Here is a 14,600-nt window from a genome sequence, read left to right as displayed (position 1 = left end):
CTAAACATGGAGAAAGATGGAGCCTTCACAAAGGATGTTTACGTGAAGCCCCACTATGAGGCGTCGGAGCAGAAGGCATCAGAGCAGAAGGCATCGGAGCAGAAGGCATCGGAGCGGTAGGCGTCGGAGCAGGAGGCATCGGAGCTAGAGCATTCCAGGCCTCAATACTGGGTGGAACGCTAGATGACCCAGGAAAAAGGTGCCTCTGGAAGAAAGACGCAAGCCTTTGACGGTCACTTTGAACGCGACCTTGAGATTCTTGCAGCTCATCAAGCTTCCTCTTCATGCCCGACGAATAGTTATTTGCAAGCACATGCAAACTTCTATTCTCGTACTTAAGCTGTTTGATCTCCTGCTTAAGATTTTCCACCTCTGCCATCAATGATTCCACTTGACGGGACCGAGCAAGCAGGCGTTGGCCCATGTTGGACACAGAGCTCGCACACTGAACACTAAGTGCGAGGGATTCTTGAACGGCCAACTCATCGGACCGTCCTGAAAGTAGCTGACTATCTTTGGGAGTGAGGAGGTTCCTAGCTACTATTGTAGCGGTTGTGGCATCCTGCATCACGGAGTCTTCACCTGTAAGAGGACCGTTAGAAGATAAGAAAGAAGGGTGCCATACGTTACCTTGACGCGGCGCGCCCGTATCACTGCTGAGACTCAATTCTAAGCTAAGGTTCGATGGGTTTGCCATTTTTCAAAGGTGTTCAAGAGAAGGGGTGGATGGAGTTAAATTTCAAAGGGCCGGAGACAATTTTCAAAAATGGGCAGTCTTCAGAGTGTGTATGTTTGAGGTGATCGGTAGCTCTATAAAAAGCCAAGGCGAGGCGTCCACCAATTCAAAAAGCCAGAATTTCCTGCGCAAAGTTCGGCGACGCTTTCTCTACTTTTCAGAAAACGCGTTCACTTTGTCAAAAGATCTCTGACAAAGTGAAAACACGTGGAGGCCATCATCGCAACTACACATCTTTAGCCGACAAACGCAAAGTTCGACGACGCTTTCTCTACTTTTCAGAAAACGCATGCAGCTTTGTCAAAAGAGCCGTATCCGCACTACTACGTGTCGTTTAGAAAGCGAAAGGGCGTCGCTCAGAAATCGAAGGGGCGCCTGCTCAGAAATCGAAGAGTCGTAGAAGAGGCGTCACTATTTCAAAAAGCCGGATTTGCGGGATCAAAACGTTGTCGACAAGGGTAAAAGAACAATACCACCACTTGCTATTGGGAAATCCCTATATATGTCGACCTTCATCTTTTATGGCAAGGCAAACCTGAAGAAAATGCCCAACTCTTCCTCACTTTTGAGGGCGCACTCCCAGCAAAGCCTTTCGAAATACTCAATTCTTTCTTCTTCCCCAAAGATGATACCAGATGCCTGGAGTACAGATGACCCAGGAGGAAACAGCACAACAAATACATGTGCTGATTCATTCACCGCTTCTTCAAAAGCAAAGGTATCTCATATCATCAAGGTCAAAAGCAAAAGTATCTCATATCATGCTCTTTCCCTGTCTTTTCCTTTGTCTTTGTTATTACTCGCATAGCAAAGTAAAAGAAGCAATCAGCCGGCACTTGGAGTCAGTCTTCCGACAGCCGAGAATCCCTTTCCTGATTGCTTACCTAGCGTTGCTCTCGAGTAGTCATCTTCAACGGTTGATACACTTCCAGAGAAGGGACCACTTCTGCAAAGGGGAGCAAGTAAGGCAAGTGAAAATGACACATTGAAGCATGTGGAGACAAGCAATAACTGCATATGCTGAGCTATCCTTTAACCCTCTTCAATACGAATTGGAGAGATTGAACAAAGAAACAGATAAAAGGAGGAAGCTCAGACCTTCGGGGGAGACCAAAGGAAGCCTGCTGCCCAGTTCAAGAGTAGCACAAAGGAAAATCAACGATGGGAGCAGCGCAGTTCAAGAGTAAGCCTGTGGAATCACAAAAATCCAAGCCTCAATGCAATTACCAAGGAGAAGATGGAATTTACACTCTATAACCAGATTTGCGTCTCTAAACTCTTCTCTTTGTTAACTACATTCTGCCATGTTTAGTATGTTTAGTTGCTTTTTGTACGTTTACTTATGTTTTGTGTGAATCTATGCTTAAAACATTGAGGACAATGTTTGATTTAAGTGTGGGGGGGGTAACTAAGTATATTTGATGCAAATTCGTGGGATTTTATCACCCATAACTTCAAATGTTGTTCCTTGCTGTTTTAAGGTGTTTTTAAGATGTTTTAGAGTGTTTTAATATGTTTTGTTTTTATAACTCCGAAAATCACATAAAAATTTGAAAAACATGTTTTGAAAAGCCTAAAAAGAGTGTTTTGAGTCGTTTTTGTGTGTTTGTGTCTTAGGGTACCTTCCAACACAATGATAAGGATTTGGTTTGTAATTGCATGACTGTTAAAAAGAGTTATGAACATAGAGAAAAGTTTGATTTACTCTTGGTATATGCTTGGTTATGGTTATAATGTATGACTTCACATGCAATCATAAAAGAAAAAAAAAATTGTTTTTGTAACATGCTTGAAGGAAGGAACTCAAACAAACGCTACAACCTTGTGAGACTTGAGCCTAAATGTTCTTTGGAGAGTTATTTTCTGTGATTCTTTGTTTTCTAAAGTTGTTGCATGATCTCATTATTCCTTGCTTGGTTGCTACTTAGAATGCAATTGTATCATGATAGAACTAAATGCTAGAACTTATATCCATTTCATTCAAAGCATGTTATTGATTTGCATAACACACATTCAAGATGAAGTTGTGTAGTGACCACCACCTTAGCCAAAAAGCCGTGTGCCCTGTGTCATTATGTTTTGTAGGTTTTTAACCCCATTGAGCCTTGTTAGCCGTCATTATTTGTTAACTCATGTTTTCCTCACCTAGCCTAGATTAGGACTATCCATACCCTTGTTCTTGAAGCATAGCAAAGCATGATTCAAATTGAAGTCCTTTTGATTTATGTTGGCAGAAAACAAGTGTGGGGGAAGTGTTTTTCATGAGGAATTATGTGCTATAGGCACGAAAAAAAAAAAAAAAAAAAAAAAAAAAAATTCGTGGAAAAAGAAAAAAAAAAATGAATGAAGAAAAAGTTGAAAAGTTGAGAAAAAGAGTTCCAAAGTAATGTTTGTTGAAGTAAGGGTCCAAAACAATGAATTCGGCCCTAAGGAGTTGTCTAAATCTTTCCCTTGTGTTTTAAAGTTAATTTCTGCAATCTAAGTGAATTCTAAGTCTCAATTTCATTGCTTTGCTTACTATTGCTTGAAGAACGTTTGTTTTCCCTATCCTTTCCTTGTTAACCAACACCCTAAGCCCCATTACAACCCTTAACTTCTATCTTGAGTGTTATGTGTTTCAATTTGTGGAGTTTGAATTTGGTATGAGCATATGGTGTCACTGATTCTCGCATCTAAGTAGTAGCATTCCATTCATGAGATCATATCTAAACATGCTTATTAACTCCGGAAATTGCTCTCTTTGTGATATATATATGTGAGTGTTCGTTTTCATTAATCTTCTCACATATGACTAGATTAGGGTGTGTAGTTAGAAAATCTGAGTGAAAATCGAGTGCATATCTTGTAAGGAATTGAGCAAATTCTCTAAGGCATGTTACTACATTCAAAACATGGTTTTAAATGCTTAATTGTGAAATAGTATGTGGTGACTATGATTAAGAATGTACTTAAGTGTGAAGATGACTAAAATCTGTGAGAATGATGATTTTTAACATGTCATGTGCATTGGAAATCCCTAAGACGGTTGTTGGAAGGTTTAGGTTGTGTTTTACGTGTTTAGTGTCGTTTTGTTTATTTGTTTTTGTTTTGTTTTGCTCGAGGACTAGCAAAAGATAAGTGTGGGGGTATTTGATAGGAGCATATTCATGCGACTTAAATGGCTTGTTCTCGTGCATTTACGTTATGTTTCTTTAGTTATTTTAGTACTTTAAGCTATTTTCGTGTGTTTGTAGGTCCAAAGGGCTAAAGGAGCAAAAAGATGCATTTTGGAGACTTTTGGAGCACTTTTGGGCTAAGGATGGATAGCTTATGCTTGGAGCCAAAGTGTTGGACGAAATTGAAGACCTAATTGAAGACCAAAGTGTTGGAACCTTGTTCCCTTTAGTTCTAGGACATTTAAACCTTTCCTATAACCATTCCACATGCCATTGTCATTCCACTTCATTTCACCTTGCATTTTCAGATTATTCCTTCATCATTGCACCCTCACATGTCCCTTTAATCATTCAAACATGCACTCCCTTTATTCACATGCATTTCAGATTGCATTCACATTCTTTAAATCAGCCAACACATGCTTGCACATGCATTTCCAACCTACATGCATCCTTTAATCATTCAAACATGCAGCCACATTCCCTCCTAGCTGTCATGTTCCCCCCCATTTCGCCTATAAATAAGCATTCATTCCCACTCATTCTCATTCATACACATTTCAGTCACAAACTCTTCCATTTTCAGAATGTAGACATCAAACCACAACACCTTGCCGTGCTCTCCCTTACAATCCAAAAATCATCTTCCATTTTCACCACTCCCCAAACCATTCACACCATCAAACTATCCTTAGACCTTGTGCTACGACGAAGAGGAAGATAAGAGGGCCTAAACGTTCATACAATTCAAGTTTGAGTTGTTGGAATGTTTAGGTGTTTCTTTGATTTCAATGTTTAATTTCAATACTCTTTGTTTTGTACGAATGAGGAATGGAAGAGAAGAGGGCCTAAACGTTCATACAATTCAAGTTTGAGTTGTTGGAATGTTTAGGTGTTTCTTTGATTCTCTTTGTTTTGTATCATGAGGAACTAAACCCCCCCTTGGCTAGGGGGGGATTCGAAATATATGTTTATGCTTGCGTTTTGATTTGATTACTTCTAATTGCATTTCATAAGTCGTGGATTCAATTTGTTTAACTGTTTGATTGATAACTTATTTATGTATGTTTATTGAGAGTGCACGCTTAATTTTCATGCATGAATATGACGCTAGAATATAAGTGAGTTTCACCTAATAGTTACGAACTTATATTCACAAGTAGTGGAGGTTGCTTATAAACAATCGCGTTAAACGAATTCTTGGCATAAGTTTCATGCAATCATAGTAACGAATGCCTCGTCAACACTTATAATTTTCATAGAGCGTAATGATTCTTGCTTGTATCTCTATTATGCAATCATGTAGGGGACTTGTGGGAAATGTTTTGGGTTGTCGTATGCAATCATCCAATTCAATAACGTTAGGAAGATTTGAAGGTTAATTTAAGCGGACCTAATTAACCCGGGGTGATGAGTTTCATAATTTATTGAAATGCAATTGGAAATCTTTTTATTATGCAAGTGTAACATGTGTGGAGATGAACCCCTTGGCTAGCATCCATTCATTCCATTTCATCAATTTCATATTTACATTCTGTCTAGTTTATTAACTTGTTTCGTTATTTCAATTTTCCTCCAAAACAAATCCCCCTTTAATTTGAAGTCTTAGATTAGTTAGAAAGTGTTTTGATTTGTGTTTCTAAATATTTTGATTCAAGTTTTCATCCAATTTCGTCCAAATTAGTGTAGGTGCTCAAAACTGCCCAGAAAGTGGTTTTTAGGCAGTTTTGAGTCTTCTAGTTGCTGTTTTGGGTTTTAGGGTTGTTTAAGTGTTTTAACTTTTAGTTTTGCATTCTTTGAGTCTAGTTTAGTGTTAAAGTGTCTTAATTTGTGTTTTAAAGTGTTTTGAATCAACCTTTAATCTTAAATTCGTCCAAATTTGTGTTTAAGGTCAGAAACTGCCTAGTTAGTGTTTTTAGGCAGTTTTGAGTCTTTTGAACCTGTTTTGAGTCCTTTGAGTCTTTGTGAACGTTTTTAACTTTGTTTTTATGTTTTTGAGTCAATTTAGAGGTTTTAGCAAGCCCTCCTAATCCCCGGTCTAGAACGATCCCTACTTGCATCCTTACTACAATTTGACAACAAGAGGGTTAATTTGTGTGCGTATAATTCACGCATCAGGAACCTTATCCAATGAGGAATCCTAGTCAAATGAGGAATCACAAGAGGATTCCTAATCACAAGAGGATTCCTAATCAAATGAGGAATCCTAGTCAAAGAAGGTTTCCTACGTGAAGTAGGAAAGTTAAGCCAAGGTTTCCTATTTTGGTTCAACCTTTCCTAATCCTTAAAGACTCCATGTTTCAGCAATATCAAAGGCTCCTACCTATTCTAAGTCACAAAACAATGCTTCTTGCATCATCAAAGTCCTTGCCGTGTATTCCCTTTGTGTTCCTTTTCTTTGCCATGCAAGGAAGGGCCTTGTTCCCTATTCTAACCACTTAAACACCTTCCTTTTTCATACCAAACTCAGCCATAACTCACATACCCTTTTATATTCCTAAGTCCTTGCCTAATTTCAGAAAATAAATGACATTCCCTTTCTTACAAACCTTTGCCGCAAGTCACCTTCTTTTTCCTTTCAATTTCTGATTTTGTGTTTCCTATTCTTGAAAGATTTAGAGTTAATTCCTTTCCTAAACTAAGTAATAAAGCCTTAGGGTTCTTTCTTCCTTATAAATACCCCTATGCCGCACCCTTATTAGAGCTAATCCCCCTTTCACACAACCTGCCTTCATTCACAAACACATCCAGCCTTGCCGCAGCTTTCGATCCAAATTTCCACCATCCCTTGACTTTCAATCCTTCATTCAAACCTCCCTACACCACCATCAACCCTTGCCGCACCACCATACCACCATAAACCCATCTAAAACCCAGAAAATCATCCATAAAACCACCCTAGACCTTGTCCCGTGACTTAGCAAGGAAGAGGAGAAGGAAGACGAAGCCTTGGACGTTTATGCATTCGAGTCGGAGTGTTGGAACGCTTCTAGGTGTAATCTATCTTTTGTTTTCAATTTTTAATTCTAATTTCCTTTGTTTTGTTATGAACATGAGAGGCTAAACTCGTTTTAGCCTAGGGATGCTTTAAAGACATGATTACGTTTATAATATGAGTTGATCAATTCCAGTTGTGATTTCATAAATTGTGAATGCAATTTACTTAACCGTTTGATGGATAACTTATTCTTGTATGTTGATTAGGGAGGCCTACTTAATTTGCATGCTTGAATTTGGTGCTAGAATATAAGGGAGTTTCACATAATCGTTTCAACCTTATATTCACAAGTAGTTAAGGTTGTTTTCACAATCATGTTAAGTAAATTCCTAGCATGCGTATCATGATGTCATAGTTACAAGTGCTTTGTCAATACTTATGATTTCCATTGAACGTAATGATCTTTGATTGTATCTCTATTATGATGTCATGTAGGGGACTTTTGAAGAATGCTTTGGGTTGTCGTATGATGTCATCCAATCTAATAACTTAAGGGAAATCTGAGGGTTAATTAATGATGTCACGGTTAATCTGGGGTGTTGATAGGAGCATATTCATGCGACTTAAACGGCTTGTTCTCGTGCATTTACGTTATGTTTCTCTAGTTATTTTAGTCCTTTATGCTTCTTTTGTGTGTTTTCAGGTTCTAAGGGCTTAAGGAAGAAAAAAGATGCATTTTGGAGCATTTTGGAGCAAAATTGGGCTTGGAATGGATGGCATATGATTGGAGCCAAAATGTTGGACGAATTTGAAGGCCTTGTATTCATTTTGGACATAAAACAAAGGGCCTAGCCCATTCTCTCTTAAACCAAGCCCTTTGCCATGCATTTCCTTCCAATTCCAAAAGCCCACAATCAATTCAAATGCCATGCAAATCCATATTCAACACCCTAAACTACAAGCATGCATCATCTCACCAAGCAATCAAACAAGCCACATGCATGTCCCTTTAATCATTCAACCACATTCCCACTTTCCTAGCTAACCCTACATGCATTCTTTATTCACTCTTCATCATTGCACCACAAATCATTCACCCACATGCATTCATAAATCATCCACACCTTTGTGCCATGCACATTCATAGCTTTCCCAACATAATTCACATACATTCCATTCCATCTCCCACATGCACATTCACCCCTTTCTCCATACCAAAACCGTGCATACACATTTCATTCCATTCATCCATCATTCATCCATCTTCCACCCCCTTTAATCATTTAACCCACATACATTCACAACACACTTCACATGCAAAACAATAACCATTCACACACCAAAACATCCATGCCGTGCATCCCCTCCACATTTCAGCTTTCCAAATGTAATTTCATCAACACATGCATTCATTATTCATTCACCTTGCATTTCAACCCACATGCACATTTAATCATTCAACCTTGCAGCCACCTTTACACCCCATTCATCCACAAACATGCAACCAACACATTTTCATCAACAAACAAGCATCATTGCCGTGCACTTCACCTTGTGAAATTCCAACATCTTCACATGTATTTCTAGCTTTCCCTTGCATTTCCACCACTCATTCTTCATCATTTCAGCCACCTACATGCATTATTTATTAAACTTTTCATCATTGCATCCAGAAAATGAGCAAGAAAGCTTCCCAAACACATGTTTCTTCAACAAACAAATCAGCCCACATGCATCAAATTCTTTCCTTTGCCGTGGGATCCCTTTGGCCCCCTTGTGAAAATTTCAGCTTTCCACCCACTTTCCTAGTCTTTTATCACATGCATTGCAGCCATATGTTCCCTCCACTACTCCTATAAATACCTTGCATTCTCATCATTCAAGGCATTCCTCATTTTCACTCACAACACAACACTCTTCAAAATCATCCATTCCTCTCCCTTTGGCCGCAAGCTTTCCCTTCCATTTCTCCTCCATTTCTTCCATTTCCATAAATTCCCCAATCCATTCAATACACCAACAACATCCCTTAAACCTTGTGCTACAACAACGAGGAAGAGAAGAGTGCCTAAACGTTCATACAATTCAAGCTTTGAGTTGTTGGAATGTTTAGGTGTTTCTTTGATTTCAAAGTTTCATTTTAATTCTCTTTGTGTTGTATGTATGGAAGAGAAGAGTGCTTAAACGTTCATACAATTCAAGCTTTGAGTTGTTGGAATGTTTAGGTGTTTCTTTGATTTCAAGGTTATGAGGAACTAAACCCCCTTTAGGTAGGGGGTGATTCGAAACTATGTTTATATTTGCAATATGAATTGATTAACTTTCGTTGGAATTTCATAAGTTGTGGATTCAATTTGTTTAACCGTTTGATTGATAGCTTATTTATGAATGTTTATTAAGAATGCGCGCTTAATTTTCATGCATAAATATGACGCTAGAATATAAGTGAATTTCACCTAATCGTTATGAACTTATATTCACAAGTAGTGGAGGTTGCTTATAAACAATCGTGTTAAACATATTCTTGGCACGAGTTTCATGCTCATCATAGTAACGAATGCCTCGTCAACACTTATAGTTTTCATAATGCTTAATGATCTTTGATTGTATCTTTATTGTGCTATTCACGTAAAGGACTTTTGGAGAATGTTGTGAATTGCGTTGCGCAAACCCATCCAATTCATTAACTTAAGGAAAACTTGACGGTTAATTTAAGCGGATCTAATTAATCCGGAGTGTTGAGTATCATAATTTATCGAAAGACCAACTGAGAATCAATCTTGTATGCAAGTATAACATATGTGGAGAAGAACCCCTTATCTAGCTTCCCATCCATTCATTTCCGTCAAATCCATATTCACAATTTGTTTTGTGTCTAAGTATTTATTTTAGTAAATTCGTCCAAATCCAATCCCCCCTTATTTTGTTTAAATTTTAGTCTTAATCTTTCTTATTTTTAGTTTTGCATTCTTTGAGCATTAAATATTGTTTTATATTGTGTTTTTACGTTTTTAAGTCAAATCCAAGTGATTAACAATCCCTCCTAATCCCCGGTCCAGAACGATCCCTACTTATACACTTCACTACAATTGACAAAAAGAGGGTTTAATTTGTGTGCATATAATTCTCGCATCAAATTTTGGCGCCGTTGCCGGGGATTAGCAATTTTGCTAATCTCTTGGATTGTTTCATTTCCTTTTGTTTTTATTTTATTTCAGATTTTTAATCTTGTTTTGTTTCTTGTTTTAGGTACTAGTTTATGACTCGGAGTTCTTATCCGATTCGTGAACATATCTCAAGCTTTAACGCCGATTTCGAGCGAGAATTAAGACGAAAGAGAAAGAACTCAGAACCTAGCGAATTAAGCGAAAGCTCCGAGTCCGTTTCTGAATCTGAAGAAGAACCCAAGATAACAGTGGGTGAAGAAGACATGGCAGCAGAAAACCGAACAATCAAGGAGCTTTCCGCTTCTGGATTGGCCAATGCCGCACCATTATGCATTCAATACCCCGCGGCCGCCCAAGGCAAGACCGATGAATTCGAGTTGAAGTCAAGTTTGTTACACCACATTCCGAAATACCATGGGCTTTCCATGGAAGATCCCAACAAGCATCTCAAAGAGTTCGAGGTTGTTTGTTCGAGCATGACACCCATAAATGTTGACGGGAACATTCTGATGATGAAAGCTTTTCCATTCTCACTTTTGGAAAAAGCAAAGGATTGGCTTTTCGAATTAGCACCCGGAACGGTTACATCTTGGGATAGTATGAAAAGAGCTTTTTTGGAGAAGTTTTTCCCAACTTCAAGAATCATTCTCTTGAGGAAACGGATTAGTGGTATCCAACAAAATCAAGGTGAATCGTTTCCTTCTTATTATGAACGTTTTAAATCACTTGTTGCTTCTTGTCCACAGCATCAAATGAAGGAGGAGCTGCTCATTCAATACTTCTACGAAGGACTCCTCCCCATGGAACGCCAAATGCTTGATGCCTCGGCGGGAGGTGCGTTGGTGGATAAAACCCCGGGGGCTGCAAAAGTTTTAATTGCCAACCGAGCACATAATGCACAACAATACGAAGGTGTTGGACAAAGAGACCCCCCACGGCAACACCAAGTCAATGAGGTAAGTGCCATAACCGAACTTCAAAATCAAATGACTAACCTTACTACATTGATTTCTCAGGTGGTGGAAGGTCCAAAAGTCAAACCCATAGCTTCTTGTGGCGTATGCTCCATGCAAGGACACCCTACAGACACGTGTCCTCAACTTATTGAGAATGGCGGATTGGAGAGTGCGAATGCCATTGGGTTTCAAAGCCAAAATCAGTCAAGACATAATCCATACTCCAACACATATAATCCAGGATGGCGAGACCACCCAAATTTCAAGTGGAGGGATTCCCAGCAACCTCAGAACCAAGGAGGCTTTAGGCAACAACCACCGGGGTTCTTTCCCAAAACCTACGACCCACCCCAAAATCAAGCCCAATCCGGCCCAAGTGCCTCAGGTACGTCTCTTGACAATGATGCACTTCTTAAGATACTAACTAAGTTGTCTAATGGGCAGGAAGATCAAGCGAAGGCTATGCAAAACCAAGATAAGAGGGTGGATCAACTTGAGAAACAAATTGGGCAGATTGCCGAGTTTGTAGGGAAGTTTCGAGATCCCGGACAACTCCCTAGTTCCACCATTCCAAATCCGAAGGGAGGTTTCGAATCAGCCAAATCAATCACCCTAAGAAGTGGTAAGGAAGTTGGGGCAGGTCCTACATCAAAAACAGGTCATAACGAGGATGAAATTTTGCAAATGGAAGAGGAAGAAACAAGGTTGCCCACGGCAAAGGTGATTCCACCTTTGCCGCAAGTCCCTATGGTCCCAAATCTGCCCAATTCGGCCAATAAAGGTAAAAATGTGTTAAATTCAGTTCCTACTAATGTTTTCCCTTCAAATGTTCCTTTTCCTAGTAGGTTCAGGCAAATGAAGAAAGAAGAAGCCGAAAAGGACATCCTTGAAACATTTCGGAAAGTGCAAGTTAACATACCTTTGTTAGATGCAATCAAGCAAGTTCCGAGGTATGCTAAGTTCTTGAAGGAGTTATGTACCACTAGGAAGAGGATGTCGACTAAAGAAGTGGTAAAGGTAGGTGAGAATGTGTCCGCCATCTTGCAACGCAAACTACCTCCCAAATGCAAAGATCCAGGTAGCTTTACCATTCCTTGTGTCATTGGGAATACTAGATTTGAATCTGCCATGCTTGATTTAGGTGCTTCTATAAATGTTATGCCATATTCCATTTATGCATCTATGAACTTAGGAGCATTGAAAAATGATGGGGTAATAATACAATTGGCCGATAGATCTAACGCCTATCCAAAGGGAGTTGTGGAAGATGTTCTTGTGCAGGTTAATCATTTGATCTTCCCGGCGGATTTCTATGTCCTCGAAATGGATGAATCGGACCATGCTCCTTCACTGCCCATTCTACTTGGAAGGCCATTCATGAAGACGGCCCGGACGAAGATTGATGTGTATAGTGGAACTTTGTCCATGGAATTCGATGGGGAAGTTGTTAATTTTAATCTTTCTGATTCCATGAAATACCCTATTGAGGACCATTCATGCTTTTCTATTGATATAATTGATGATTTGGCGCAGGATTTTCTCGATTCTTTGGAGAGGGATACACTTGAAACAACACTTGCACAAGGAATTGGGCAAAAATCTGGTTTTGCCGTACCTAGAAGTGTGGAGGAGGCCGAGATAGTGGCTGCCCTTGAGTCACAACCTCAACACCATGGTAAGCCTTCTAACCCAATTTCAATTTCAGTTCTCACTAATAAGTTGTTACCCTCAGCGATTCAGGCACCCGTACTTGAGCTTAAACCAGTGCCCGATCATTTAAAGTACGTCTTTCTGGGAGACAACGAGACATTGCCCGTCATTGTCTCCTCATCACTCACGGCCCAAGAAGAAGACAAGTTGATAAGGGTGTTAAAGGAGCACAAATCTGCCATTGGATGGACCTTGGCGGATATCAAAGGCATTAGTCCCACCACGTGCATGCATCGCATCCTTTTGGAGGAGGGAGCCAAGCCATCTCGTGAAGCTCAACGTCGCCTTAATCCACCCATGTTGGAAGTAGTAAAACAGGAGGTTATAAAATTGCTTGATTGTGGTGTTATATATCCTATTTCTGATAGTCGTTGGGTGTCACCTGTGCAGGTTGTTCCGAAGAAGTCCGGAGTCACGGTGGTGAAGAATGAAGAACAAGAGCTTGTGCCAACCCGTATCCAAACAGGTTGGCGTGTCTGTATTGATTACAGGAAGCTAAATACTGCAACAAGGAAAGATCACTTCCCTTTGCCATTCATTGATCAAATGCTTGAAAGGTTAGCCGGTCATTCTTTTTATTGCTTTCTTGATGGTTATTCGGGATATAATCAAATTGTCATAGCGCCAAATGATCAAGAAAAAACTACCTTTACTTGTCCATTTGGTACTTTTGCATATCGTCGTATGCCATTTGGTTTATGCAATGCACCAGCCACTTTTCAACGATGCATGATAAGTATATTCTCAGATTATGTTGAAAAGATAATTGAAGTATTTATGGATGATTTTAGTGTCTTCGGGGACTCATTTGATGATTGCTTGCATAATCTTACTTTAATCCTGAAAAGATGCGTGGAAACTAACCTTGTTTTAAATTGGGAAAAATGTCATTTTATGGTTAAACAAGGCATAGTTTTGGGTCATATCATCTCTGAAAAAGGAATTGAAGTTGATAAGTCTAAAATAGATCTTGTACGTTACTTACCCTCTCCTACTTCTGTTAGAGAGGTTCGTTCTTTCCTTGGCCATGCAGGATTCTATAGGCGATTTATCAAAGATTTCTCCAAGATTGCACAACCCTTATGCCGTCTCCTGCAGAAAGAAGTGACGTTTGAGTTCAACGAGGAGTGTGAGAAGGCATTCAAGCTTCTCAAGAACAAGCTTACCACGGCACCTATCATCCTTCCACCTGATTGGACGTTGCCTTTCGAGCTCATGTGTGATGCATCCGATTATGCAATAGGGGCTGTTTTGGGTCAAAGGAAGAATAAGCAATCCCACGCCATCTATTATGCTTCTAGGACACTAAATGATGCTCAATTAAATTATTCAACCACTGAGAAAGAATTACTTGCTGTGGTTTTTGCATTAGATAAGTTCCGATCTTACTTACTTGGTACTAAAGTTGTTATTTTTACTGATCATGCAGCTCTCAAATATTTGCTCACGAAAAAGGAGGCCAAGCCTAGATTGATTCGATGGATGTTGCTTCTACAAGAGTTTGACATTGAGATTCGGGATAAGAAAGGCGTGGAGAATGTGGTGGCTGACCACCTAAGTCGAATGGTACATGAGGAAGTAGCGCCAATTTCTGAAACCTTTCCCGATGAGCAATTAATGTCTATCCAGGTAAGTGAGCCTTGGTATGCTGATTTGGTTAATTTTCTGGTGTCTAAGCAAGTTCCTAACACCTTAAGCAAGGCTCAACGTGATAAATTAAAAAAGGATGCACGTTTTTATGTTTGGGATGACCCTTATTTGTGGAAAATATGCCCTGATCAGATTGTGCGTCGTTGTGTTCATGAATCTGAATTTAATTCCATTTTGAGTTTTTGCCATACATATGCATGTGGTGGACACTTTGGCACACAACGCACCGCGTTTAAGGTTCTTGAGAGTGGTTTTTATTGGCCTACATTGTTTAGAGATGCTAGGGCT

At 39.5% G+C, this 14,600-nt stretch overlaps 1 protein-coding gene across 1 annotated transcript in view; it reads left to right on the top strand.

The window, feature by feature from the left end:
* LOC125479942 overlaps positions 1 to 14,345 on the top strand; it is a gene marked incomplete at its 3' end in the record, with an annotated part of 42,353 nt that extends 28,008 nt beyond the window's left edge. Inside the window, exons 5-6 of the mRNA XM_048590107.1 lie at positions 12,708 to 12,971; positions 13,065 to 14,345. Of these exons, the coding sequence (XP_048446064.1) occupies positions 12,708 to 12,971; positions 13,065 to 14,345 (1,545 nt within the window). The remainder of the gene's footprint in view (positions 1 to 12,707; positions 12,972 to 13,064) is intronic.
* Positions 14,346 to 14,600: the final 255 nt, after the last annotated feature.

The sequence above is a fragment of a genome, unplaced genomic scaffold (genome assembly GCF_019419815.1).
Source record: "Pyrus x bretschneideri cultivar Hongxiangsu unplaced genomic scaffold, Pyrus_bretschneideri_v1 Contig30, whole genome shotgun sequence".
In the NCBI taxonomy this organism is placed as follows: Eukaryota; Viridiplantae; Streptophyta; class Magnoliopsida; order Rosales; family Rosaceae; genus Pyrus; species Pyrus x bretschneideri.
Note: the sequence above shows the minus strand (reverse complement) of the source record. Positions and strands in the feature narration are given on the sequence as shown.